This window comes from Oryx dammah, unplaced genomic scaffold (genome assembly GCF_014754425.2).
Source record: "Oryx dammah isolate SB20612 unplaced genomic scaffold, SCBI_Odam_1.1 HiC_scaffold_23, whole genome shotgun sequence".
Taxonomy (NCBI): Eukaryota; Metazoa; Chordata; class Mammalia; order Artiodactyla; family Bovidae; genus Oryx; species Oryx dammah.
Window position 1 is genome coordinate 69,471,509 of NW_024070207.1, and position 21,996 is coordinate 69,493,504.

General features: G+C 43.3%; 1 protein-coding gene across 1 annotated transcript in view; it reads right to left on the reverse strand.

The window, feature by feature from the left end:
- Nucleotides 1-200: 200 nt before the first annotated feature.
- SLC16A2 (solute carrier family 16 member 2) overlaps nt 201-21,996 on the reverse strand; it is a 136,619-nt gene continuing 114,823 nt past the window's right edge. The window contains exons 2-6 of the mRNA XM_040265669.1: nt 20,608-20,752; nt 16,441-16,891; nt 15,296-15,439; nt 4,339-4,567; nt 201-2,748 (exon numbers count right to left, since the gene is read on the reverse strand). Coding sequence (XP_040121603.1) covers nt 2,528-2,748; nt 4,339-4,567; nt 15,296-15,439; nt 16,441-16,891; nt 20,608-20,752 — 1,190 coding nt within the window. The 3' untranslated portion in view covers nt 201-2,527. The remainder of the gene's footprint in view (nt 2,749-4,338; nt 4,568-15,295; nt 15,440-16,440; nt 16,892-20,607; nt 20,753-21,996) is intronic.

The following is a 21,996-nucleotide window of genomic DNA, read 5'->3' on the forward strand; positions in this document are numbered from 1 at the left end:
TCAGAGCTCCCTAAAACTCCAATCATGAATAGTTCACCCAACTTCAAACCCCTATATAGCTCCTTCTCCAATTTCTGCTCTCACAGAGTATAGACCCTGGCAGAAATTTGATGTGAAATGATTTTAGTTATAAAGCTAAACTTCTGCTGTTAACCTGATTAGGACTATTTCACCAGTGTAGGCAACATACACACCAAAGCTGGATTTTTAAATTTGTTTATTTTGTTCCAAACCTTTTGAGTATTTAAATGTCCCAGATCTCAAGCTCCCAAGTTTTGTTCATTCTCCTTGATTTAACTGTAGTGCATAAGAAGCTGCATCTTACCCTAAATATTAATACTGTGCTGCTTTCACCAACCAACATTCTCCCCAAAAGCGCACAAGCACACACATGCACATGTACATGTGTGGAATCAGTAAACTGACACCCTGCCATGTTATATGACACCTGATAGAGCAGATTTGGGACCCATGAATGTCTTTCCTTCATCTGGAGAGAAGTGGGTGGCAGCCTGATTCTTAAGAGCTGTCCACACCGTGAGCAACAAAAGAGGCCCTGCAGAACTGCCCTCAGGTGACTTGGTGGGGGTGGGCAGGGAAGAATGGAATCAGGAGCTTTGTTGCTCCAATATTTTCAGTGGCTTCTTCTGGGAGTTACAAAGCTCCTGGGGGCCAGCTTGTCCTGTTCTACTGCTGTTTGGGATAACAGGGTAGTAATTAGGCAGAGCCAAGAACCAATGGGTTTTCCTTTGGGGAGTTGATAAGAGCTGGACTGGGACCAATGGAGGGGGCTCCAGAGTTTGGCCTTGAATGAAGTCATCAGAGGCCAACCATGCCCCAGCTGCCTGTCTGTAACGGAAAAACTCATGGGTGGGGACCACTGTCTTCTTTGGAGCTCCTCAGGGGCAACCTAATCCTCCTGGCCCTGGGATGGCTCTGGCTCGGAGTAGCAAGTCACTGTTAGCTCTAAGTGACAGCCAAAGTGCCTGGTGAGAAGATTAGGGTAACAGGAATACAACAGAAAAAGACCTAGACTGGGAGAGACACAAAGAGGCTGAATGAAGAAAGTTGGTGAGCTCCTAATAAGGTGAGTTGTACTAGCTGGACACAGCCTGTCAGGAAATTCTTTTCAGCAAGAGTGCTGACCAGAGCCTAGGCATAGGGAAGCACCTGGCACCTACTTCAGAGGATGAAGATAGTCCAGAGTCTATCTTTCCTGGCACCTTTAATTCCCATTAACTGAGTGGTCCAGGATGCCCAGCATGGGGGACACATTGGGTAGTAAAAGCTGTGATGGTTTGCTCTTCCAAAAAGAAGTTTTCCAACCCTATGTGCAGCTGCTGCCTCTACATTTGGGGGATCCAGGTTGGAAATACGATTTTCCCTCAAACAGTTCCTTTCCTGGCTTGGCCCAGGTGAAAATGTTGACCTGTCATGAATAATGAGCGATGGAGGAATTGGTCCTTCCCCAGGTCAATAATTATTGCCCCTCCCCCACCATGCCATTCCCCCTGTCATCAGTCTCCCTCTGCCTCCTGAGATGAGAGGAATTTCTTCACATTTTGACAGGTGGGTATAAGGATGGGGAGCTGGGACCGCCTGCAGGTTAATGCATTAGCCCAGAAAATCTGTAAAAATCAGTGAATGGAACTTTATAGTGTTTAAGGTCCCTTTCCTATGTGATATTCTATTATTCCAGTCGATTATAGGAGCTTGAGCCAAACGGTGAGATGTGGCTCAGCCTGAGATGAGTTGAACTGATGCTAGTGTTAGGGGTGGGTTGGGCCAAGATGAGGGTTGATTGTTCCAAACTCTGGGTCCCTCCTTTCTTCAAGCACCCATTAGTCTATGACAGTTATGAAAAGAAATAGAGGTGAATGAGAAGGGACAAGAGGCAGTAGAGGAATAAAAGGAGGAAGGAAAGAAGGAGGCAGACTGTTGACTAACCTTATGATGGAGAGACTATCTATACACTTGTAAAATGATGTCACCCACACCTCTTGGGAAGCCACAGCCCTCAGAGACACAGGCTAAATAAGATTCCTTGTGTCATTTTACCTCTATGCCCTTTCTGCCACACCTCTCAATGGTTCCCAAGGACAGATGTCAAGGAATTCCTCAGCACACAGAGATTTAGATCTTCCCACCAGGCTTCTGGGGATACAGTAGCACCTTTGGCAGCTGCTTTTAGTGGGTGACTAACAAGCTGGGCCAGGAATTCCCATCCTTCTCCTCCCCCAAGAGTTACAAAGTTTATGGAGAGGTTCCAAAGGCCAGGGGGTGGTCCCAAGCTTTCCTAGAGCCTGGAAGGAGACGACCCTGGCAAGTTTAAAGGCATTCATGGGGAGAATTTGGTTAATGAGTTTGGAACACCTGGAGCTTTGGCTCCAAGGGGATGGTCAGGTGACTGAAATGCTGTGTGTGCAGGTTTGGGAACAAGTGTGCTGGTGGCAAAAATGTAAATGCCGAGCAGGGCAAGGTGAAGGGAAAGGTTTGGGGAGGAGCACACGATGGCAAATAAAAGGCATTAGATTGGTTCCTCAGGGGTAGAAGAGCCTGGCAGCAGCTCTCCATTGGGGTCTGGGTCAGGGGTCAACATCTTATCCTTGCTGGAATCCCTTTGCTCTTTCTTGAACATCCTTTGATGCATCAGAGGGACGAACAAGAGGATTACTGCCCCAACGATTGGGGGTACACCGGCAAAGTAGAAGGCCACATGATAGTCCCCAAAACAGTTGCGGAGGAGGCCTGAAAAGTTAACAGAGACAAGTCAAGTTTAGCTTTGCTCTACTATACAAAGATGTTCTCTGCTTTTTCTAGAAGCCATCAAAATGCCTATCCAGAGAATCTTGCCCTGTACTGCCTTGACCCGGGAGCCCAACTCAGTTTAAACACTCCTCGATGGAAGACACAAAACCTCTATTACAAAGACAAGCAGTTCCTCCCTGAGCCACTGGGACTGTAGGCTCTTGAGGCAAATGATTATTATGAAAGAAGCAAATGAAACTTCTCAAAGTTCTCCATTTTTTACTTTCATAAGCTACAGTTAACTTCTAGTCACTCCGAGGTATGGAGATAGATATGGAGGGAGGCTATTTTAAAAGAACACAGAAGATGAGACTTGTCTTGGTTCACAGTGATACACCTTCTCACACCCAACTTAGGCTAGAGTGTTCTTATGTAATAATTCAGCCAAGTTCCTATTTTCCCTTTCTTTGAAGTGCCCATTTGCCCTAAGAGGAGGCTAGGGTTAGGGTATATGTGTATCTTTCCTTCAAGTTACAGATATGGTTGGCCGCTCTGGGTTCTTCTAGGTTGCCAATGTGGTGAATGTGTTTGGCATGGTACATGGAGTCTTCTCTGCTCACCTCCAGAAGCTAATGTGGGATACCTCATAGGGAGGTTGAGGCTAGAAACAGTACTAGTGAAAGGCAGGTAGGTCCTGGGGCTGCTTAGGAGGTAAGCAAAATGGAAAGAGATATGGATTCTGGGATCCACATTTGGAATCAGGAGTTAGGTAAAGGCTCCTCTCCCCCCAGTGGACAGTGTGGCTGTTGTACAATGGCCTGAGTAGGAGCCTTTGTCACTGTAATACAGTACAATCAGTGCCCTCACAACACCTTGCACTGAATTGGTATTCAAGGAATAATTGTTGAGTTAGCCTAGTTGGCCAGCTTAAGAGACACTATCCCATGAATCAATATTTGCAATAAATCATAGAGAGGAAATGATGTTCTCTTATTAGTTTTCTTTGTTTCCTGTGTTCTCTAGGGTACGGAGAGAGAGAAATTAGGAGTGCTGAAAGATGGCAAGCCAACACTTTGCCTGTTGCCTGCTATAAGTGAGCTTCATTGGTCCAGTCTTGAGTTGTGGTCTTAATTAAATGTTTTCTACAGGCTCAGTTCAGAAGTTGGTAGAGGAGGAAGGGATGTCTCTAAGTATTAATAAAACCAGGACCCACTTTTGTTTCTCTTCCTGCTCAACTACCTTGAAAATAATTACTTGCTTGTGAAGACAGAGAGAGAGAGACAAGATTCAGGATCAATAGAATGGTCAGAAGGCCAAACCCATTATTCTCTCTACCCTCCTGGAATCAGCCATTCTATCTACAATAAAAACTCACAGCGATGAAAAGCCCATCCCCTCAAATGAATCCATGCACATATACTGTGCTTAGTCTCTTTCATCAATAGTGGTAAGAGGTTTCATGTACTCTGATGAGACTACTTGAAGAGAGAAGAGGGAGAAAGGGACTTTAAGCAGAGGCACTTTGGAGGGCTAGGTCTCAAGGAAAACAGGACTCCCCTACTCATGCTCTCCCTGCAATGTTAACCTCACCTGCAATGGGGGGTCCGGCAATCATCGGCAGGGCCATCATACCCAGGAGGTAGCCAATGGCCTGTGAGGCCTGCATTGGGCCCACCAGCTCAAATGCGATGGGGGCCATGATGGTGATGAAGAAGCCGTCACACAGGCCCAGGAAGAGGCAGACAACGATGAGGCCCCCGAAGCCCCGGCAGAGGGGAATCATCATGGACATCAGGCCCAGGAGCAAGAAGGAGATGACCTAAAGGAACAACAGCCTGAGGTCATGTTGTGCTTGCCCATCAAGCCCACATAGTAAATCACATCTCCTTTCCCAGGGCCTTATTTATATAGTCTGTAAAATGGGGCAAAATGTTAGTCACTCAGTTGTGTCCCACTCTTTGTGACCCCCATGGACTGTAGCCCACCAGGCTCCTCTGTCCATGGAATTCTCCAGGCAAGAATACTGGAGTGGGTAGCCATTCCATTCTCCAGGGGATCTTCCAAACCCAGGGATTGGACCCAGGTCTCCCACATTGCAGGTGGGAGATTCTTTACCACTGAGCCACCAGGGAAGCCCATGAAAAATGGGGCAAGGGGATGTCAACAGAAAGCCCAGTGGACTAAATAGTTACTTAAGTTCCTTCTAAGTCATTTAGGAGGACTTAGAATTCAAAGTTTTAAAGAGAGCCCTTATTTAATGTTGATTGTCAAGATTTTTAAAAGAAAGGACATGGCCCCTGTCCTCAAGAAGATGTCTTTTGACTAGACTCTGAGATAAAGGGAATTGCTGTTTCTGCTTTCTGATCCTGTGTTTGTCTGCCACAGGCATCAGGGTCTGGAACCAGACCATGCTGGTGTTTTCATATTCAAGTTAGATTTAGGAAGAGGAAGGGGAGGAAGTGAGGAGGACTTGAATAATGATTATATGGGGGCATGAATGGAAGGCACAGCTTCCTGAAATGGGGAAGGAGCCAGTGCCCATGTTTGTGGGAGACTGCCAAAAGCAGTTTTCTAAAAGAAAACACCTTAGTATGAGGGAGACCACCAGGAGGTTCACCCAGGTTCCTTAGGTTTTAAGACATGGGACACACCACCATCTCAGATGCTTAAGGCAGTGTGGCTCTAGGGCCTTCTGGATTTGTCTGAGCACCCTGCCAAGGCAACAAAGGGGGCTCTAAGGAGAAGCAAGGCACTCAGAGGAGGTCTAGGGAGCCTGAAGCCAGCCTTGGGGACACTGACTTAGCCACTGGGCTTTCCTTAGGCTGAATAAAATGACTCTGAAGTAATAAAGCTGCCTTTCCAGTGGTTGGTTTTTCCCTCTCAGTAGAGAGAAGGGCCACTGGAAACACAACTGGTTTTTTAAAAAACCAATTAATTAATTTAAAATATGTATTTATTTTTAATTGAAAGATAATTGCTTTACAATATTTGTTGGTTTCTGGCATACATCTACATAGAATCAACCACAGGTATACAAATGTCCCCTCCCTCTTGAAACTCTCTCCCACCTCCCACCCCATCTCACCCCTTTAGATTGTCACACAGCCCTGAACTGAGTCTCCTGAGTCATACAGTAAATCCCCCACAGCTATCTATTTTACATATGGTACTATATATGTTTCCATGCTACTCTCTCCATCAATTCCACCCTCTCCTTCCCATCTTCCCCATGTCTACAAGTCGGTTCTCTATGTCTGCACCTCCAGTGCTGCCCTGCAAAGAGGTTCATCAGTACCATCTTTCTAGATTCCATATATATGCATTAACATATATTTGTTTTTCTCTTTCTGACTTCACTATAATAAGCTCTAGGTTCATCCACCTCATTAGAACCAACTCAAGTCCATTCCTTTTTTGGGACTGAGTAATAATCCACTGTTTATATGTACCACAACTTCCTTATCCATTCATCTGTCGATGGACATCTAGGTTGCTTCCATGCCTAGCTATTGTAAATAGTGTTGCAATGAACATTAGGGTACGTGTGTCTTTTTCAATTATGGTTTCCTCAGGGTATATGCCCAGTAGTGGGATTATTGGGTCATATAATAGCTTTATTTCTAGTTTTTCAAGGAAGCTCGATACTGTTCTTCATAGTAGCTGAACCAATTTACATTCCCACCAACAGTGCAAGAGGGTTCCCTTTTCTCCACACCCATTATTGTTTGTAGAGTCTTCGGTGATGGCCATTCTTACAAGTGTGAGGTGATATCTCATTGTAGTTTTGATTTGCATTTCTCTAATAATAAGCAATGTTGAGCATCTTTTCAAGTGTTTGTTACCCATCTGTATGTCTTCATTGGAGAAATGTCTGTTTAGGTCTTCCGTCCACTTTTTGATTGGGTTGTTTGTTTTTCTGGTATTGAGTTGCATGAGCTGCTTGTATATTTTGGAAATCAATCTCTTGATCATTTGCTATTGTTTTCCCCCATTCTGAGGGTTATCTTTTCATCTTGTTTATAGTTTCCTTTGCTGTGCATATGTGCTGCATGTGTGCTAAGTCACTTCAGTCGTGTCCAACTCTTTGCAACCTATGGACCATAGCCTGCCAGGCTCCTCTATCCATGGGATTCTTCAGACAAGAATACTGGAGTGGGTTGCCATGCCCTCTTCCCAACCCAGGGATTGAACCCACGTCTCTTACATCTCCTGCATTGGCAGACGAGTTCTTTACCACTGGTGCCACCTGGGAAGCCCTTCCTTTGCTGTGCAAAAGCTTTCAAGTTTAATTAGGTCCAACTTGTTTATTTTTGTTTTTATTTCCATTACTCTGGGAGATGGGACATAGAAGATCTTGCTGTGATTTATGTCATAAAACGTTCTGCCTGTGTTTTCCTCTAAGAGCTTTATCGTTTCTCATCTTACATTTAGGTCTTTAATCCATTTTGAGTTTATCTTTGTGTATGATGTTAAGAAGTGTTCTAATTTCATTCTTTTACATGTAGCTGTCCACTTTTCCCAGCATTTCTTATTGAAGAGACTATCTTTTCTCCATTGTATATTCTTGCCTCCTTTGTCAAAGATAAGGTGCCCATAGGTATGTGGGTTTATCTCTGGGCTTTCTATCTTGTTCCATTGGTTGATATTTCTGGTTTTGTGCCAGTACCAAACTGTTGTAATGATGGTAGCTTTGTAGTATAGTCTGAAGTCAGTGCAGTTGATTCCTCCTGCTCCATTCTTTTTCAAGATTACTTTAGCTATTCGGGATCTTTTCCCTACAAATTGTGAAATTTTTTGTTCTAGTTCTATGAAAGATACCATTGGTAATTTGATAGGGATTTCATTTAATCTGTAGACTGCTTTTGGTAGTATAGTCATTTTCACAATATTGATTCTTCCAACCCATGAACATGGAATATCTCTCCATCTGTTTATGTCATCTTTGATTTTTTTTTTCATCAGTCATATAGTTTCCTGTGTACAGCTCTTTTGGCTCCTTGTGTGTGTATGTGTCAGTAGCTCAGTCATGTCTGACTCTTTGCGATCCTATGAACTGTAGCCTGCCAGGCTCCTCTATCCAAAGTATTCTCCAGGCAAGAATACTGGAGTGGGTTGCCATTTCCTTCTCCATTTGTCTCCTTACGTAGGTTTATTCTTAGGTATTTTATTCTTCTTGGTTACAGTGGTAAATGGGATTGATTCCTTAATTTCACTTTCTGATTTTTCATTGTTAGTGTATAGAAATGCAAATTATTTCTGTGTATTGATTTTGTATCCTGTGACTTTACTAAGTTCACTTATTTGCTCTAGCAATTTTCTGATAGTATATTTAGGGTTTTATATCTATAGTTTCACATCATCTGTGAACAGTGAGAGTTTTACTTCTTCTTTTCCAATCTAGATTCCTTTTTTTTCTTTTTCTTTTCTGATTGCCATAGTTAGGACTTCCAAAACTATGTTGAATAATAGTGGTGAGATTGGGCACCCTTGTCTTGTTCCTGATCTTATAGGGAATGCTTTCAGTTTCCTACCATTGAGAATAATGTTTGCTGTGGGTTTGTTGTATATGGCCTCCTCAGATATGTAGATGACACCATCCTCATGGCAGAAAGTGAAGAACTAAAGAGCCTATTGATGAAAGTGAAAGAACAGAGTGAAAAAGTTGGCTTAAAACTCAACATTCAAAAAACTAAGATCATGGCATCCAGTCCCATCACTTCATGGGAAATAGATGCGGAAACAATGGAATGTTTTTCTTGTTTCTTGAGGTAGGATCTTATTGCTATAAAGCTCCCTCTGTCACCTAGTGACAGACTTTATCTTTTCGGCTCCAAAATCACTGCAGATGGTGACTGCAGCCATGAAATTAAAAGATGTTTGATCCTTGGGAGAAAAGCTATGACCAACCTAGACAGCATATTAAAAAGCAGAGACATTACTTTGCTGACAAAGGTCTGTCTAGTCAAGACTATGGTTTTTCCAGTAGTTATGTATGGATGTGACAGTTGGACCATAAAGAAAGCTGAGCACTGAAGAACTGATGCTTTTAAACTGTGGAATTGGAGAAGACTCTTGAGAGTCCCTTGGACTGCAAGGAGATCAAACCAGTCAATCTTAAAGGAAATCAGTCCTGAATATTAATTGGAAGGACTGCTGCTGAAGCTGAAGCTCCAATACTTTGGCCACCTGATGCAAAGAACTGACTCATTGGAAAAGACCCCAATGCTGGGAAAGACTGACAGCAGGAGGAGAAGGGGACACAAGAGGATGAGATGGTTGGATGGCATCACCAACTCGGGGGACATGAGTATGAGCAAGCTCCGGGAGTTGGTGATGGACAGGGAAGCCTGGCGTGCTGCAGTCCATGGAGTCACAAAGAGTTGGACACAACTGAGTGACTGAACTGAACTAATGTTGAGGTAGGTTTCTCCTATGTCCATTTTTAAAGAGTTTTAATCATAAGTGGGTGCTGAATTTTGTTGAAAGCTTTTTCTGCACCTATTGAGATCATCATACAGCTTTTATCTTTCAATTTGTTAATATGGTGTATCAGATTGATTGATTTGCATATACTGATGAGTCCTTGCATCCGTGGGATAAACCTGACTTGGTCATGGTGTATGATCTTTTTAATGTGTTGTTGGCTTCTGTTTGCTAGAATTTTGTTGAGGATTTTTGCATCTATGTTCAGCAATGATATTGGCCAGTAATTTTCTTTTTTGTGTGTGATGTCTTTATCTGATTTTGGTATCAGGGTGATGGTGGCCTCATAGAATGAGTTTGGAAGTGTTCCTTCCTCTGTAATTTTTCAGAAGAGTTTGGAAAGAATAGGCCATTAGCTCTTCTCTAAATGTTTCATAGAATTCACCTGTGATGCCATCTGGCCCTGGGCTTTTGTTTTGGGGGAGAGTTTTGATCACAATTTTGATTTCAGTGCTTGTGATTGGCTTCCTCATAATTTCTGTTTCTTCCTGGTTCAGTCTTGGAAGGTTGAATTTTTCTAAGAATCTGTCCATTTCTTCCAGGTTGTCCATTTTATGGGCAAATAGTTCATAATACTCTCGTATGATCCTTTGTGTTTCTGTGATGTCTGTTGCAACTTCTTTTTCATTTCTAATTTTGTTGGTTTGATTCGTTTCCCTTTATCTTGATGAGTCTGGCTAGTGGTTTGTCAATTTTGTATAGCTTCTCAAAGAACCAGCTTTTATTTTTATTAATTTTTACTATTGTTTATTTCCTTTCTTTTTTGTTTATTTCTGCTCTAACCTTTGATTTCTTTACTTGTACTAACTTGGGTTTTTTTTTGTTCTTCTTTTTCTAGTTGCTTTAGGTGTAAAGTTAGGCTGTCTATTTGATGTTTTTCTTGTTTCTTGAGGTAGGATCTTATTGCTATAAAGCTCCCTCTTAGAACTACTTTTGCTGCATCCCACAGGTTTTGAGTCATCATGTTTTCATTGTCATTTGTTTCCAGGAATTTTTTTATTTCCCTTTTTATTTCTTCAGTAACCTGTTGGTTATTTAGAATCATATTGTTTAATCTCCATGTGTTTGTGTTTTTACTGTTTCTTTCCCCCATAACTGATATCTATTGTTATAGCATTGTGTTCAGAAAAAAATGCTCGATATGATTTGAATTTTCTTAAATTTACTGAGGCTTCATTTGTAACCCAAGATGTGGTCTATCCTGGAGAGTTTCATGTGCACTTGAATTCTTGTATTCTTGAATTCATGTATTCTTTCATGTGCACTTGTATTCTTCATTTGGATGGAATGTCCTGAAGATATCAATTAGGGCCATCTGGTCTAATGTGTCATTTAAGGCTTGCATTTCCTGATTAATTTTCTGTTTTGATGATCTATCCATTGATGTAAGTGGGGTGTTAAAGTCCCCTATTATTGTGTTACTGTCACTTTCTCCTTTTATGTCTGTTAGTGTTTGCCTTATGTACTGAGGTGCTCCTACATTGGGTGCATAAATATTTACAGTTGTTATGTCTTCTTGGATTGATCCCTTGGTCATTATGTAGTGTCATTCCTTATCTCATAATATTCTTTATTTTAAGGTCTATTTTGTCTGATATGAGAATTGCTACTCTGGGTTTCTTTTGATTTCCTTGTGCATGGAATTTCTTTTTCCATCCTCTCTTTGAATGTGTCTCTAGGTTTGAAGTGGGTGACTTGTAAACAGCATAAATATGGGTCTTATTTTTGTATCCATTCAGGCAGTCTTTGTCCTTTAGTTGGAGCATTTAATCCATTTAATTTAAAGTAATTTTTATATGTATGTTCCTATGACATTTTCTTAACTGTTTTGAGTTTGTTTTTGTAGGTCTTTTCCTTCTCTTGTGTTTCCTGCCTTTAGAAGTCCCTTTAGCATTTGTTGTAAAGCTGGTTTTGTGATACTAAATTCTCTTAACTTTTGCTTGTCTATAAAGCTTTTGATTTCCCATATATTTTGAATGAGATCCTTGCCAAGTAGAGTAATCTTGGTTGTAGAGTTTCCCCTTTCAATACATTAAATATATCCTGCCATTCCTTTCTGGTCTGTAGAGTTTCTACTCAAAGATCAGCTGTTAATCATATGGGATTTCCCTTGTATGTTACTTGTTGCTTTTCCCTTGCTGCTTTTAATATTTGTTCTTTGTGTTTAATCTTTATTAGTTTGATTAGTATGTGTCTTGGCATGTTTCTCCTTGGGTCTGTCCTGTATGGGACTCTGTCCTTCTTGGATTTGATTGACTATTTCCTTTCCCATGTTAGGGACATTTTCAACTATAATCTCTTCAAAAATGTTCTCAGATCCTTGATTTTTCTCTTCTTCTTCTGGGACCCCTATAATTTGAACGGTGTGGCATTTAATATTGTCCCAGAGGTCTCTGAGACGATCTTCAATTCTTTTCATTCTTTTTCCTTTATTCTGCTCTTCAGTAGTTATTTCCACCATTCTATCTTCCATGTCACTATCCATTCTTCTGCCTCAGTTATTCTGCTATTGATTCCTTCTAGAGTATTTTTAATTTCAGTAATTGTCTTGTTCATCTCTGTTTATTCTTTATTTCTTCTAGATCCTTGTTAAATGTGTTAATTGAGTCTTTCATTTTCTGCATTCAATTTTCAAGGTTTTGAATCATCTTTATTATCATTTCTCTGAATTCTTTTTCAGGTAGTTTGCATATTTCCTTTTTGTTTATGTGGTCTTGTGAGTTTTTGTTCCTTCATTTACACAATATTTCTCTGTCTTTTCATTTTTTTTCCAACTTACTGTGTTTGAGTTATCCTTTTCCCAGGCTTTGGGGTCATATTCCTTCTTCCTTTTGTTTTCTGCCCACAACTGGCCTTTTGACTAAGGTCACCTGCAATGTGTGTCTGTGAGCCAGACTGAAGACCTGGGCTCCACCCACTGTAGCCAGCAGAGGCAGGTTGTCCCAGAGTCAGGGCTAAGACCTGATCTGTTAACCAAGGCTTTGACAGGTCCAGGATTTTGTGATAGTGCCCACTGGCAAGCTGACTTACCCAGGAAGGGTAAGTCACCACATGGTAAGTGTAAATGTCACCACATCACCAGATGGAAGGCAGATAGGAGGGTCAAGGCTATTTCAAGCCCTAAAGATTTTCTATGTTGTTGCTGCTATAGTGTGTTTGATAGGCTGATTGGTTGGTTTTTTGAGAGGATAAGAAATGTCCTGGTCATGTCATCTGAGAAAAACTCTTATTTGAGGAACTTTTGAAGTTTGCCTAGGCTGTTTTGGGATAGATATGCAGAATCTAGGAATATATCCCATTTCCTCCTCTAAGAGATTCATGTGCAACTGTAAGATAAAACCAGACCCACCTATCAACCAAGTCATAATGGTATGCCAATTAAGGAGTTAATATCATTAAATACTACAAAGTACCCTGTTAACTGGTGATAATTACTATCTATTGTATCTAGCTGCCTCTTAATATCCTCCATGAGGCTTTGCCAAGGTTTGGAAATTAAAAATCCCTCTTGGAACAAAGAAACCGTTTTCAAGATTTGACCCAAAGTGAGGTTGTCCTGCAAGCTGTCACTATTTGCTTTCCAACAGACTGTCCAGGGGCTTTACACCAGACACATGTGCCTCTCTGTCAGTAGTAGGAACCAGAAGGTCTAATGGATGACTTTTCTGAACCTGAAGCTATGTACACTCCTTTCCTCTCCCAGACCTGTACTCCTGCTCTGACCCGGGGAGAAAGGGAGGCAAATTCTTGTGATCAAGAAGATCACAACAGTAGCTCAAGAGGAAGAAGTTCATTCATTGTTTCATGCCCTCAGCCTAAGACACTTAGCAGCACAGTGTGTTTGAACAAATCGCTTTCCCTCTCTGGGCCTCAGTTCCTCAGTTTATAAAATGAGGAATTTGGGACTATGAGTTGATGAAGATATGTTTCAGCTTTAAAGTTCCAAGATTATTATTTTTTTAAGTGGTAAAACTGGGTCAACTAAGAGTGGGAAAAGGGAGAGAATGTTGGATAGGTAGGGGAAATGGACAGCAGAAGCACTGAGCCATAAGCCTAGTAATGCTTCTGACTGGTTATTGCCTCTTCCTCCCTTGGAACTCCCTCTTGGAACAATAGAAAACAAGAACTGCTTGGGCTCTACCTCTGTCCTAGGGAATATGTTGAGAAATTAACTATATGGGTAGGCAAAGGCTGCTTCCACTCCTTAAGATAAAGCCCTGGCCCAGTGCTAACTCAGAGAAGGCAATGGCAACCCACTCCAGTACTCTTGCCTGGAAAATCCCATGGGCAGGAGCCTGGTAGGCTGCAGTCCATGGGGTCGCAGACAGTCAGACATGACTGAGTGACTTCACTTTCACTTTTCACTTTCATGCATTGGAGAAGGAAATGGCAACCCACTCCAGTGTTCTTGCCTGGAGAATCCCAGGGACGGGGGAGCCTGGCGGGCTGCTGTGTATGGGGTCGCACAGAGTCGGACACGACTGAAGCGACTTAGCAGCAGCAGCAATGCTAACTTATTTCCAGCACCCTTTGGCCACAATGGGGACATGTGGAAGAAGCTGGGAAAGCCACACATAGTCCTATACAAAAAGCCACCCAGGTAAGGTCTTGCTGATATTGGCACAGGAAATTAAATTTTCATAATTGGTTTATCTCAATCACAGGCTTTTGGTTTGACCTTGGTCAAGTCACTTGTCATGTCTGGGACTTGGTTCTGCCATCCATCACTTAGGGTAAAGCAGAATATGAAAAGAATGCTACATAGGTGTTCAGCTCTGCCATGACTATCTGAGTCTCTTCCTCAGTTTCTCCATCACTGTAATGAGAGGTTGGATTGGATGGACCATAATGGTGCCCCTAAGCTCTGACGAAGCAGATTCACCAGCTCTTGCAAATCTAACACAAAGTTAAAAACAATAGGAAACCTTATTCATATCCTCATCCAAGATATATGAGGGTATTTAGGAAAACAGTTGGGGCTATCAGAAGACAGAGAAATCCCTGCTGTGTGTAGTCAGGGCCCCTTGAAAGTGCTTTCAGGACATCTCCAGTAGAGTCAGAACTCAACCACCTTCCTAATGGATTCCTTATGACCCACATGTTATCTGGGGCTGCGTTACTCCTCCATAGGGTTCCACACTTGGGTACCTTCTGGTACACTTGCTACCTCTGCTGTAGCAAAAAGTATGAGCCAGGTCAGAAAGACAATATTGTTATCCAGTAGATAAAGACAGACAGCTTGAGCAGTAGTCTGTATTCAAGCCAGACCAGAGCCTAGTTCACACAGAAAGTGGCCTCTCAAGCATGGATACTGCCCACAATATGAGGTTACCTGTGTCACTTTGAGAAAGAATATAAGTTTGCATAGTTAAAACATTTTTTATTTCTCAAAGCCTGGTCACATCTTTATTTCTTTTGATCCTTACCTGTGAGGTGAGATAGGAAGGAAAGAATTATTCTCATTGTACAAAAGAGAAGAGTAAGGCCTGGAGAGGGCAAGTGAAGTCTGGCCTTTTTTGGCACTTTTTTTGTGTCCATCAAGAGGATGGCATTTGAGAGCCAGTGTTTGGTGCCAAGTAGTTCTGGAGGTATAAGAAGTGATGCACTTGGAAAAAAAAAAAAAGAAGTGATGCACTTGGGCCTAGAGGAGAGAGACATTGGGCCACAGAGTACTACAGATGCCTAAGACCCTCCAAGAGAGTATAAGGTACCAATGAGTTCAGTCCTCAGGGCAGGCAGCATCTAATTCCTGGCTTCAGTTTCCCTCTCTCAGATGGTAGAACTTCTATAAATAAATATTTTCTTTGAAAGTGTTCTTAAAGTTTCCATTTACAGTGGCTGCTCTCACTAGATCCTTATTCCATCTTGAGGAAGGAGCAGAACACAGATGATGATCTTCACTTGAAACCTGGGGAAACTGAGGCTTTGAGACTTTAATTGATTTCCCATGTTACATAGCAAGCTGTGTCAGATATACCCTACCATTATATCCCAAAGGCTGGAGATAACCCAGCATCATGTGGCAGGCTGTTCTGTCCACAGTAGACAGGGTAGTCACACTCACCTGCAAGTAGATCTTCTTAAGTCCAGGAATGGAGTCACTGACACGGCCTGACACAAGGCGCCCAAGGCCTGAGGTAGCCCCAATACACACCAAGAGCACCCAGGTCTGCTTGATTTCCAAGAATTCCTCTTCCACATACTTCATCTGAAAAGCATAACACCAGGCCCCCAGGATAAGAGGAAGAAGAAGATCTGACTGGTTAATTGTTGGCATACCCAGAATCCTCTACTGCTTACTTCCCTGGAACATGACAAGAGTGCTATCTCCTGCAACCCCCTCCCCTGTAGCCTTAGCTCCAGAACCAGCTCTCTGGTTGTTTCCAACAGCTTAAAAGGCTGCATATCCCTTGGCTCTCTGGATTTTGGCCTTCTGAGCAACAGCTGAGGACAGTGGGTGTCTCTAAGCCTCTTCCAAGCCTTGACAGGACAGAATACAGCTTTAACAACTGAAAAAAATCTAGGACTTCCTTTACTGTCTCCCCATTCCCTGACCTAGAACTGACAGCCTAGGGTAACAACAGCTTACCAAGGGAGAAGGATCCATCAGCTTCCAGGTAACACTCCAAAACTATATTTTAAGAAACACAATGTCTGTGGAAGATAACAGCTGGAAACAACCAACATTTCTGTGATCATGTAAGTTGGGTAGATGCTGGTTAAACAAAGGTGAATAGAGTTTTTTTTTTTTTTTTTTTTACTGTATTTAGGGATCTTTTGGTACCTTTATAAGATTGCTACATATTATGAAGGTAGACAGATCTAGTACACATTATTTCCTAAACAAAATTACTTGACTACAAAGACCAGCATTCCTTAAAACACTCTCTTAGAAAACCCTATTGTTGGTTCATCTAGGGGCAGTCTCCTGTATCTCAGTGATGCTTATCTTCTCTTGAGCATCCATCTAGATTTATCAGTAGGGGAAACCATAGGCATAGGCCTTTCCCTAAGGAACTTCCTCCATTTCCCACTGAGGTCTTCCCTCAGCCTGTGCTGTTTCCTACTCTCCAAATACCTCTTTTGTCTTTTTTCAAAGATCCTAGCTCTGCCCTTTCAATGTCCTCTGCTCCTACCCTCTGAACTTCAGGCAGATTACAGACAGCTTCTTGGGGTCAGGTAGGGTAGACCCACCCTGGTATTTCTCACCAGGTGTACATAGGGAACGAAGTAGCCAAGGGCAGCAGCAGCGATCCCGAAGGCCCAGATGCGGTAGGTACGTTGGCGGAACACTCGCATGTTGAAGTACTTCCTGAGCTGAGCCAGAAAGCGTTGGCACAGGGTGTGGACACCTCTCTTGCTTGGGGTGTCCTGCGAGCTCGGCAGGAGGGGTCGGTAGGTGAGTGAAAGCAGCGTAAGAATAAACATAAAGGTACTCAGCACCTGGAAGGTTTGAGCGAGCTTGATCTTAGCCCCCAGTGTTTTGATGAGGAGGGGGAAGGATATGGAGAAGATGCTACTCCCAGCAGACACCACACCATTGGCCAGACCCAGACGGCGTTGGAAGTAATGGCCCAGGATGACGAGAGATGGCTGAAAGGCGAAGGAACAGCCACAACCAAAGAGAATCCCATAGGTGAAGTAACGCAGGCTTAGTGAGCTGTGGGAGAGACACCAAGAGCTATTCTCAGAGGCCTGACCAGCAATTTACCTGCCCTTCTTGGCACCCCCCCCACCCCCGACCAAGATCTATATCCCCCACCCTTAACCCACAGCCCCAGTTACTGCTGACCTTCAAAATAGATAAGAAATAGAACCTTCTAATCCCCATTTTATAGATAGGTAGACAGAGTTTCAGAGAAGTATTTTACCCAAGGTAGCATAACTGGGTGCTTCCCTGGTAGCTCAGCTGGTAAAGAATCCACCTGCAATGCAGGAGACCCTGGTTTGATTCCTGGGTTGGGAAGATCCCCTGGAGAAGGGATAGGCTACCCACTCCAGTATTCTTGGGCTTCTCTGGTGGCTCAGATGGTAAAGAATCTGCTTGCAATGAGGGAGACCTGGGTTTGATCCTTGGGTTGGGAATATCCCCTGGAGGAGGGCATGGCAACCCACTTCAGTATTCTTGTCTGGAGAATCCCTATGGACAGAGGGGCCTGGTGGGCTACAGTTCATGGGGTTGCAAAGAGTTGGACATGACTGAGAGACTAAGCACAGCACAGTACAGGATAACTGGGAATGAACAAAGCTTGGACTTGTCTCTAGGCCTGTGTGACTCTAGTTTGAATTATAGGGCCCCATCAGCACTGTTCAAAAGAAAGCCACAACTATCCTATACAAAGTCTAGACGAGGGGCTACAAGAGTAAATTAGTGGCTTAGAGAGAACAGTTTCACTTACTGCTCATCTAAACAACATAGGTAGGGTGGTAACCAAAGCTTTATCCCAAGTAACAAGAAAATTCTGCAAGGAGCCAAGATTCTGGATGTTTGAGACCCTCCATGGTACTTTTCAGTGTCTTTCTCCATGCTCAGGGCCCTTAATATTTCAGAGAGTGGTTGGTGGTATCCTCAGAGATACTCCTTCCTCAACCATACCCATGGTCTGGATATCCCAAAACCCTTTACTCCAGGCCCTAGATAATCTCCATAGGGATCCTAAGATAAGGAGTTCCTTTAACTTCTGAAGCCTGGCTCCTGTTCCTGAACATTACATGGACTTGGCTACTTGGTGGGAAATGGGACCTCAAAGAAGTTGTTGGCTTGGCCATGTAGGACAAGTTCTGGCTAAAACTCTTAGGCTCTGCTTTGGCCATAAGCTTCTATAACAGAAGGCAAAGTATCAGAATGGAAAAGGCTATGGGAAGGTCAGCTTGGCTGGCCATCTGCCATCAGATGACACTGGCATAAACTAGTAAAAAATTTTGTTTTCTTTTTGATGCTTCCATATATTTTGCAATACTTTTTATCTGGCCACTTAATAACTTAGTGCTTTCCATGGTCAGGCAGTTCCTCTTCATGAATAGACCTAGTCCTCATACTAAAGGACTGGACCTATGGCACAGAGATGAAGTGGTGCTAGCTCTCATGATTCTAAGACAATCACCGTCATCATTGATTTCCATCTGTTTGTATTCATTGGGTATGAGCAAGGGCTTTGGTTTCAAAAGGGTTGCCTCTACTTAGAACACATAGCTAAGCCAATTGCTCCTCTTCTGTCAAATTCCTTGGGGCTTCCTTCCATTAGAATAGAGGTACCCTTTGGGACTGACCCAAGCTAGGGGCCTTGCTAAGGGAAATGCATTATGAAGGTCTGAAGGAGACACTCAGGGAGGGGGCCAGTGGGAGTAATGCATGAGATTCTGTTCAGGGAGCTGTGTAGTGGATCTATTTCTACCTGGGCCCTGAGGCAGGAGGCCCCTAAGTAGGCTTGCCAAAGCCCTGCCCAAACTTTGCCCCATCTCACAACATCCAAAGGAACTCAGAGCTCTGATTTAGACACAACAGGAGAGATGACTTGGAGTTCTAGCCATAAACAGAACCATATTCCACTGGATGTGAGGCCATCCAGAAAGTTTCTTGGCTCTAAAGATGTTCTTACAGAAAGGGCAAAGGGAGTGGGGGAGGAGCTTAAGGTCTGGGAAACAGTGTGCCTAAAGAAGAATGCCAGGAGAAAGCACATATGAGCTCTTTCCCCTCCTGTAACTGAGCTCATGTGGATTGGAAAGAAAATAGGATCCGTATGTTGCTAATTTGTTTACACTTTGCTCTGCTTGGCCTTAAAAACAGGCCGCTGCTGAGTAGCGCTGAGGCTGGAGCTGCTTCTGAGGCCCAACTCCTTCCCACAAGAAGCCAGGCACCAGCCTGCTGAGGGCAAATGAGGCCGGCCACCAGAGGGGTCCTGAAAAGATTTGGAGCTGCATCCCTGGGAGGGCTGAGCAGATTAGACAGGAGGTGGTTTTCTCTGCCTCTGCTCCAATTGGATAGAACCAAGCCAAGAAACTATTGCAGGACAGACCCAAGCTCTGCTGGAGGGTAGACTGGGCAGCCAGAAATGCTCAAGTCATAAAGTGGACTCAATCTCACAGGGCCCAGTTGTGGCAGAACATGATTATCATTCTCTGCTGTGAGTGGATCCTTAGGCCTAGAGTGCATAACCATGGTCCTCTGGGAAGCCAAGCTCAGAAAACAGGTCTCTGACAAGTTAGCCATGTCTCCAGGCCAGCATTCTCCTACACCAGGAGATTGGAAGTAGGAGGTACCATAACTTCCAAAGTGTCTTTGGCAGAAAATTATTGGAGTTCTTTTGGAATGCCATATTCCTCAAGCTGTGGTGGAGGGTTTTGCCTTCTCCCCTCTCCTACAGATATGCTTCTGGAGAGCAGCAGAGATAAGGAGAATATGAACTTGTAACCTATTCCTTGCTGGACACTGAACAAATTCTGCCAGTGGGATCTATGGGACCAGAATTTGAGTTTACCTAAATTTAGGTCTAGTTGGATAGCTGGGTGTTGGGTCTATATCTCAGTGAGGGATGCTGCTGAACATCCTTTCTCATGCCCAAGATGTGAATCTTTATCTGTCCCAAACTGTCCCAACATTTGTTGTTGTTTAGTCGCTAAGTCATGTCCAACTCTGCTACCCCATGGACTGCAGCAGACCAGGCTTCCCTGTCCTTCACTATCTCTTGGAGTTTGCTCAAACTCATGTCTATTGAGTTGGTGATGCTATCTAACCATCTCACCCACTGCCACCCTCTTTTCTTTTTGCTTTCAATCTTTCCCAGCATCAGGGTCTTTTCATTGCCATGCAGAAATGGAAAAGGATCAGAAATGCCAAACAGCCTTGGGCTCAGCTGACCTCTTTTTCAGCATAAGATTACCCAAGAATCCTCTAATGGTAGGTGTTCAGATGGTCTTACTCTAGATTTTCATTCCTAGGAGGGCAGTTGAGGTCATGAGATGTGTGGCATATTGAAGGGAAATAGAATGGCAGAGTGGAAGACACACCTGAAAAGACCTGATCTAATTTCATGTTGTAGATATGAAAATTGAGGCCCAGAGAGAGAAATGATACTCATCAATTGTTCCACTGCCATTCAGTGGCCAAAATTGAACATGGGCTCAGCTGTATGAATGCCCAAGCTTAAGCTTCTCTTACCACTTTGCAAATCTTGAGTCCTCTTTGGGTGTATTCCCTACCAATATGTCCTTGGGGACTCTACCTAGATAAATCCCATTGAACAATAATTCCTGGGAGCAAGGTATTTGAAGACCCTACATGGAAAAGGCCACAGGGGATTCTGCAATGAAAAGAGTGTCTCCATTTGAGGCCCAGAAAGAAGCCAAGGGCAAATGGCCAGCAATTCCTAGCCTTACCTGGTGAAGGAGCTGGTATGGAGGCCAATGAAAGCAACAGCAGCCCCTGCAGTTGCTGTGATTCGGCAGCCCAAACGATCAGTGAATATACTCACAATGGGAGAACAGAAGAAGATCATTCCCATTGAGAGGGCTCCTACCCATGCTGCAGAGAAAAGAAGCACAAAGACATCTTAGTTTAATGTGGTACCTGGTGGTGCAGCTGGTATGTCAGTTCTTCTCTGACCTTTCACAGGGGGCATTGTGTTGGCCTGCACTGCCAGCCTGCTAGTCCCTAATGGCCAGAGAGGTTAGGCAATTTTCAAAGTTCCTGTAACAAGGCAATGTGAGAACCAGGGGTCTAGTTCATAAGCATACCTAGAACTTCAAAGCTGGGGTAAGGGGCCTTTAAAGATCAAGTCTGTGGTAGAGATGTCTAGCTAGCTACCACACAGCTGCACTACATTTCTTAGCCTGTTTCCTGTGGCTATTTGGTATGACCATGTGACAGAATTCTGACCAATAGAATGTGGGTAAAAAGGACACATGCCACTTCCGGGTTTGGACCATAAAAAAAGACTCCTGTGATGTTTCTGCTTTCTTGGATGCCATGTATTAAGACTGGCAGAACTGCCATCAGTTCTGCCTGGGACCCTGAATGGAATTCCTCCTTTCTCTCCAGTCTGGAACCCTTGCCTTGGATGTTACCTGAGAATTAAACTTCTTTTCCTTTAAGCTACTGAATTTTTGAGGGCTATTGTTATAGCAGTTAAATAAACACAAACTAAGACAAAGAGATTCCTCTACTACCATTTTATTGATAAAGAAACAAGTCTAGAAATGTGAAGGGACTTGCCAAATATCACATAGCAAGTTAAGTGGCAGAGCTGGGCCTCAGACCTAACTCTCCTTATTTCTACTCCAATGTTCATTGTATCATATCTCTAATTAGGATTAATGAAGCTCCCATCATTGGAAGTGTGCAAGCAGAGGCTAGATATAAAACAGGGGATTCAACCACTGGTGTCAGATTTGGACTAGCCAGCATTTCAGGCTTCCTTCCAGGGATACTAAGCCAGATTTATAGCCTTAGGCACTAGGCTACTTGGTCTCAGTGCCAAGGAACATGAAAGTTAATTAAGCCTTCAGAAGCTTAGGTAAGATTTGTCTTGGTCACTGGAACAGTTCTGTGAAAATGCTAAGACTAAGGAGTAAAGAAGGCCACAGACAAAGGCCTCCTGGAATTGACACAGGTCAGGTTTAGGAGTCACCCAAAATTTATAAGGACACTGTACAAGAGAGTCATATAACCCTCCTGCTGAAATCCTTCATCAGAGTCCATGTTTGGCAAATCCCTGGGGTGACCCAGAGGGATGGTATGGGGAGGGAGGTGGGAGGGGGTTCAGGATG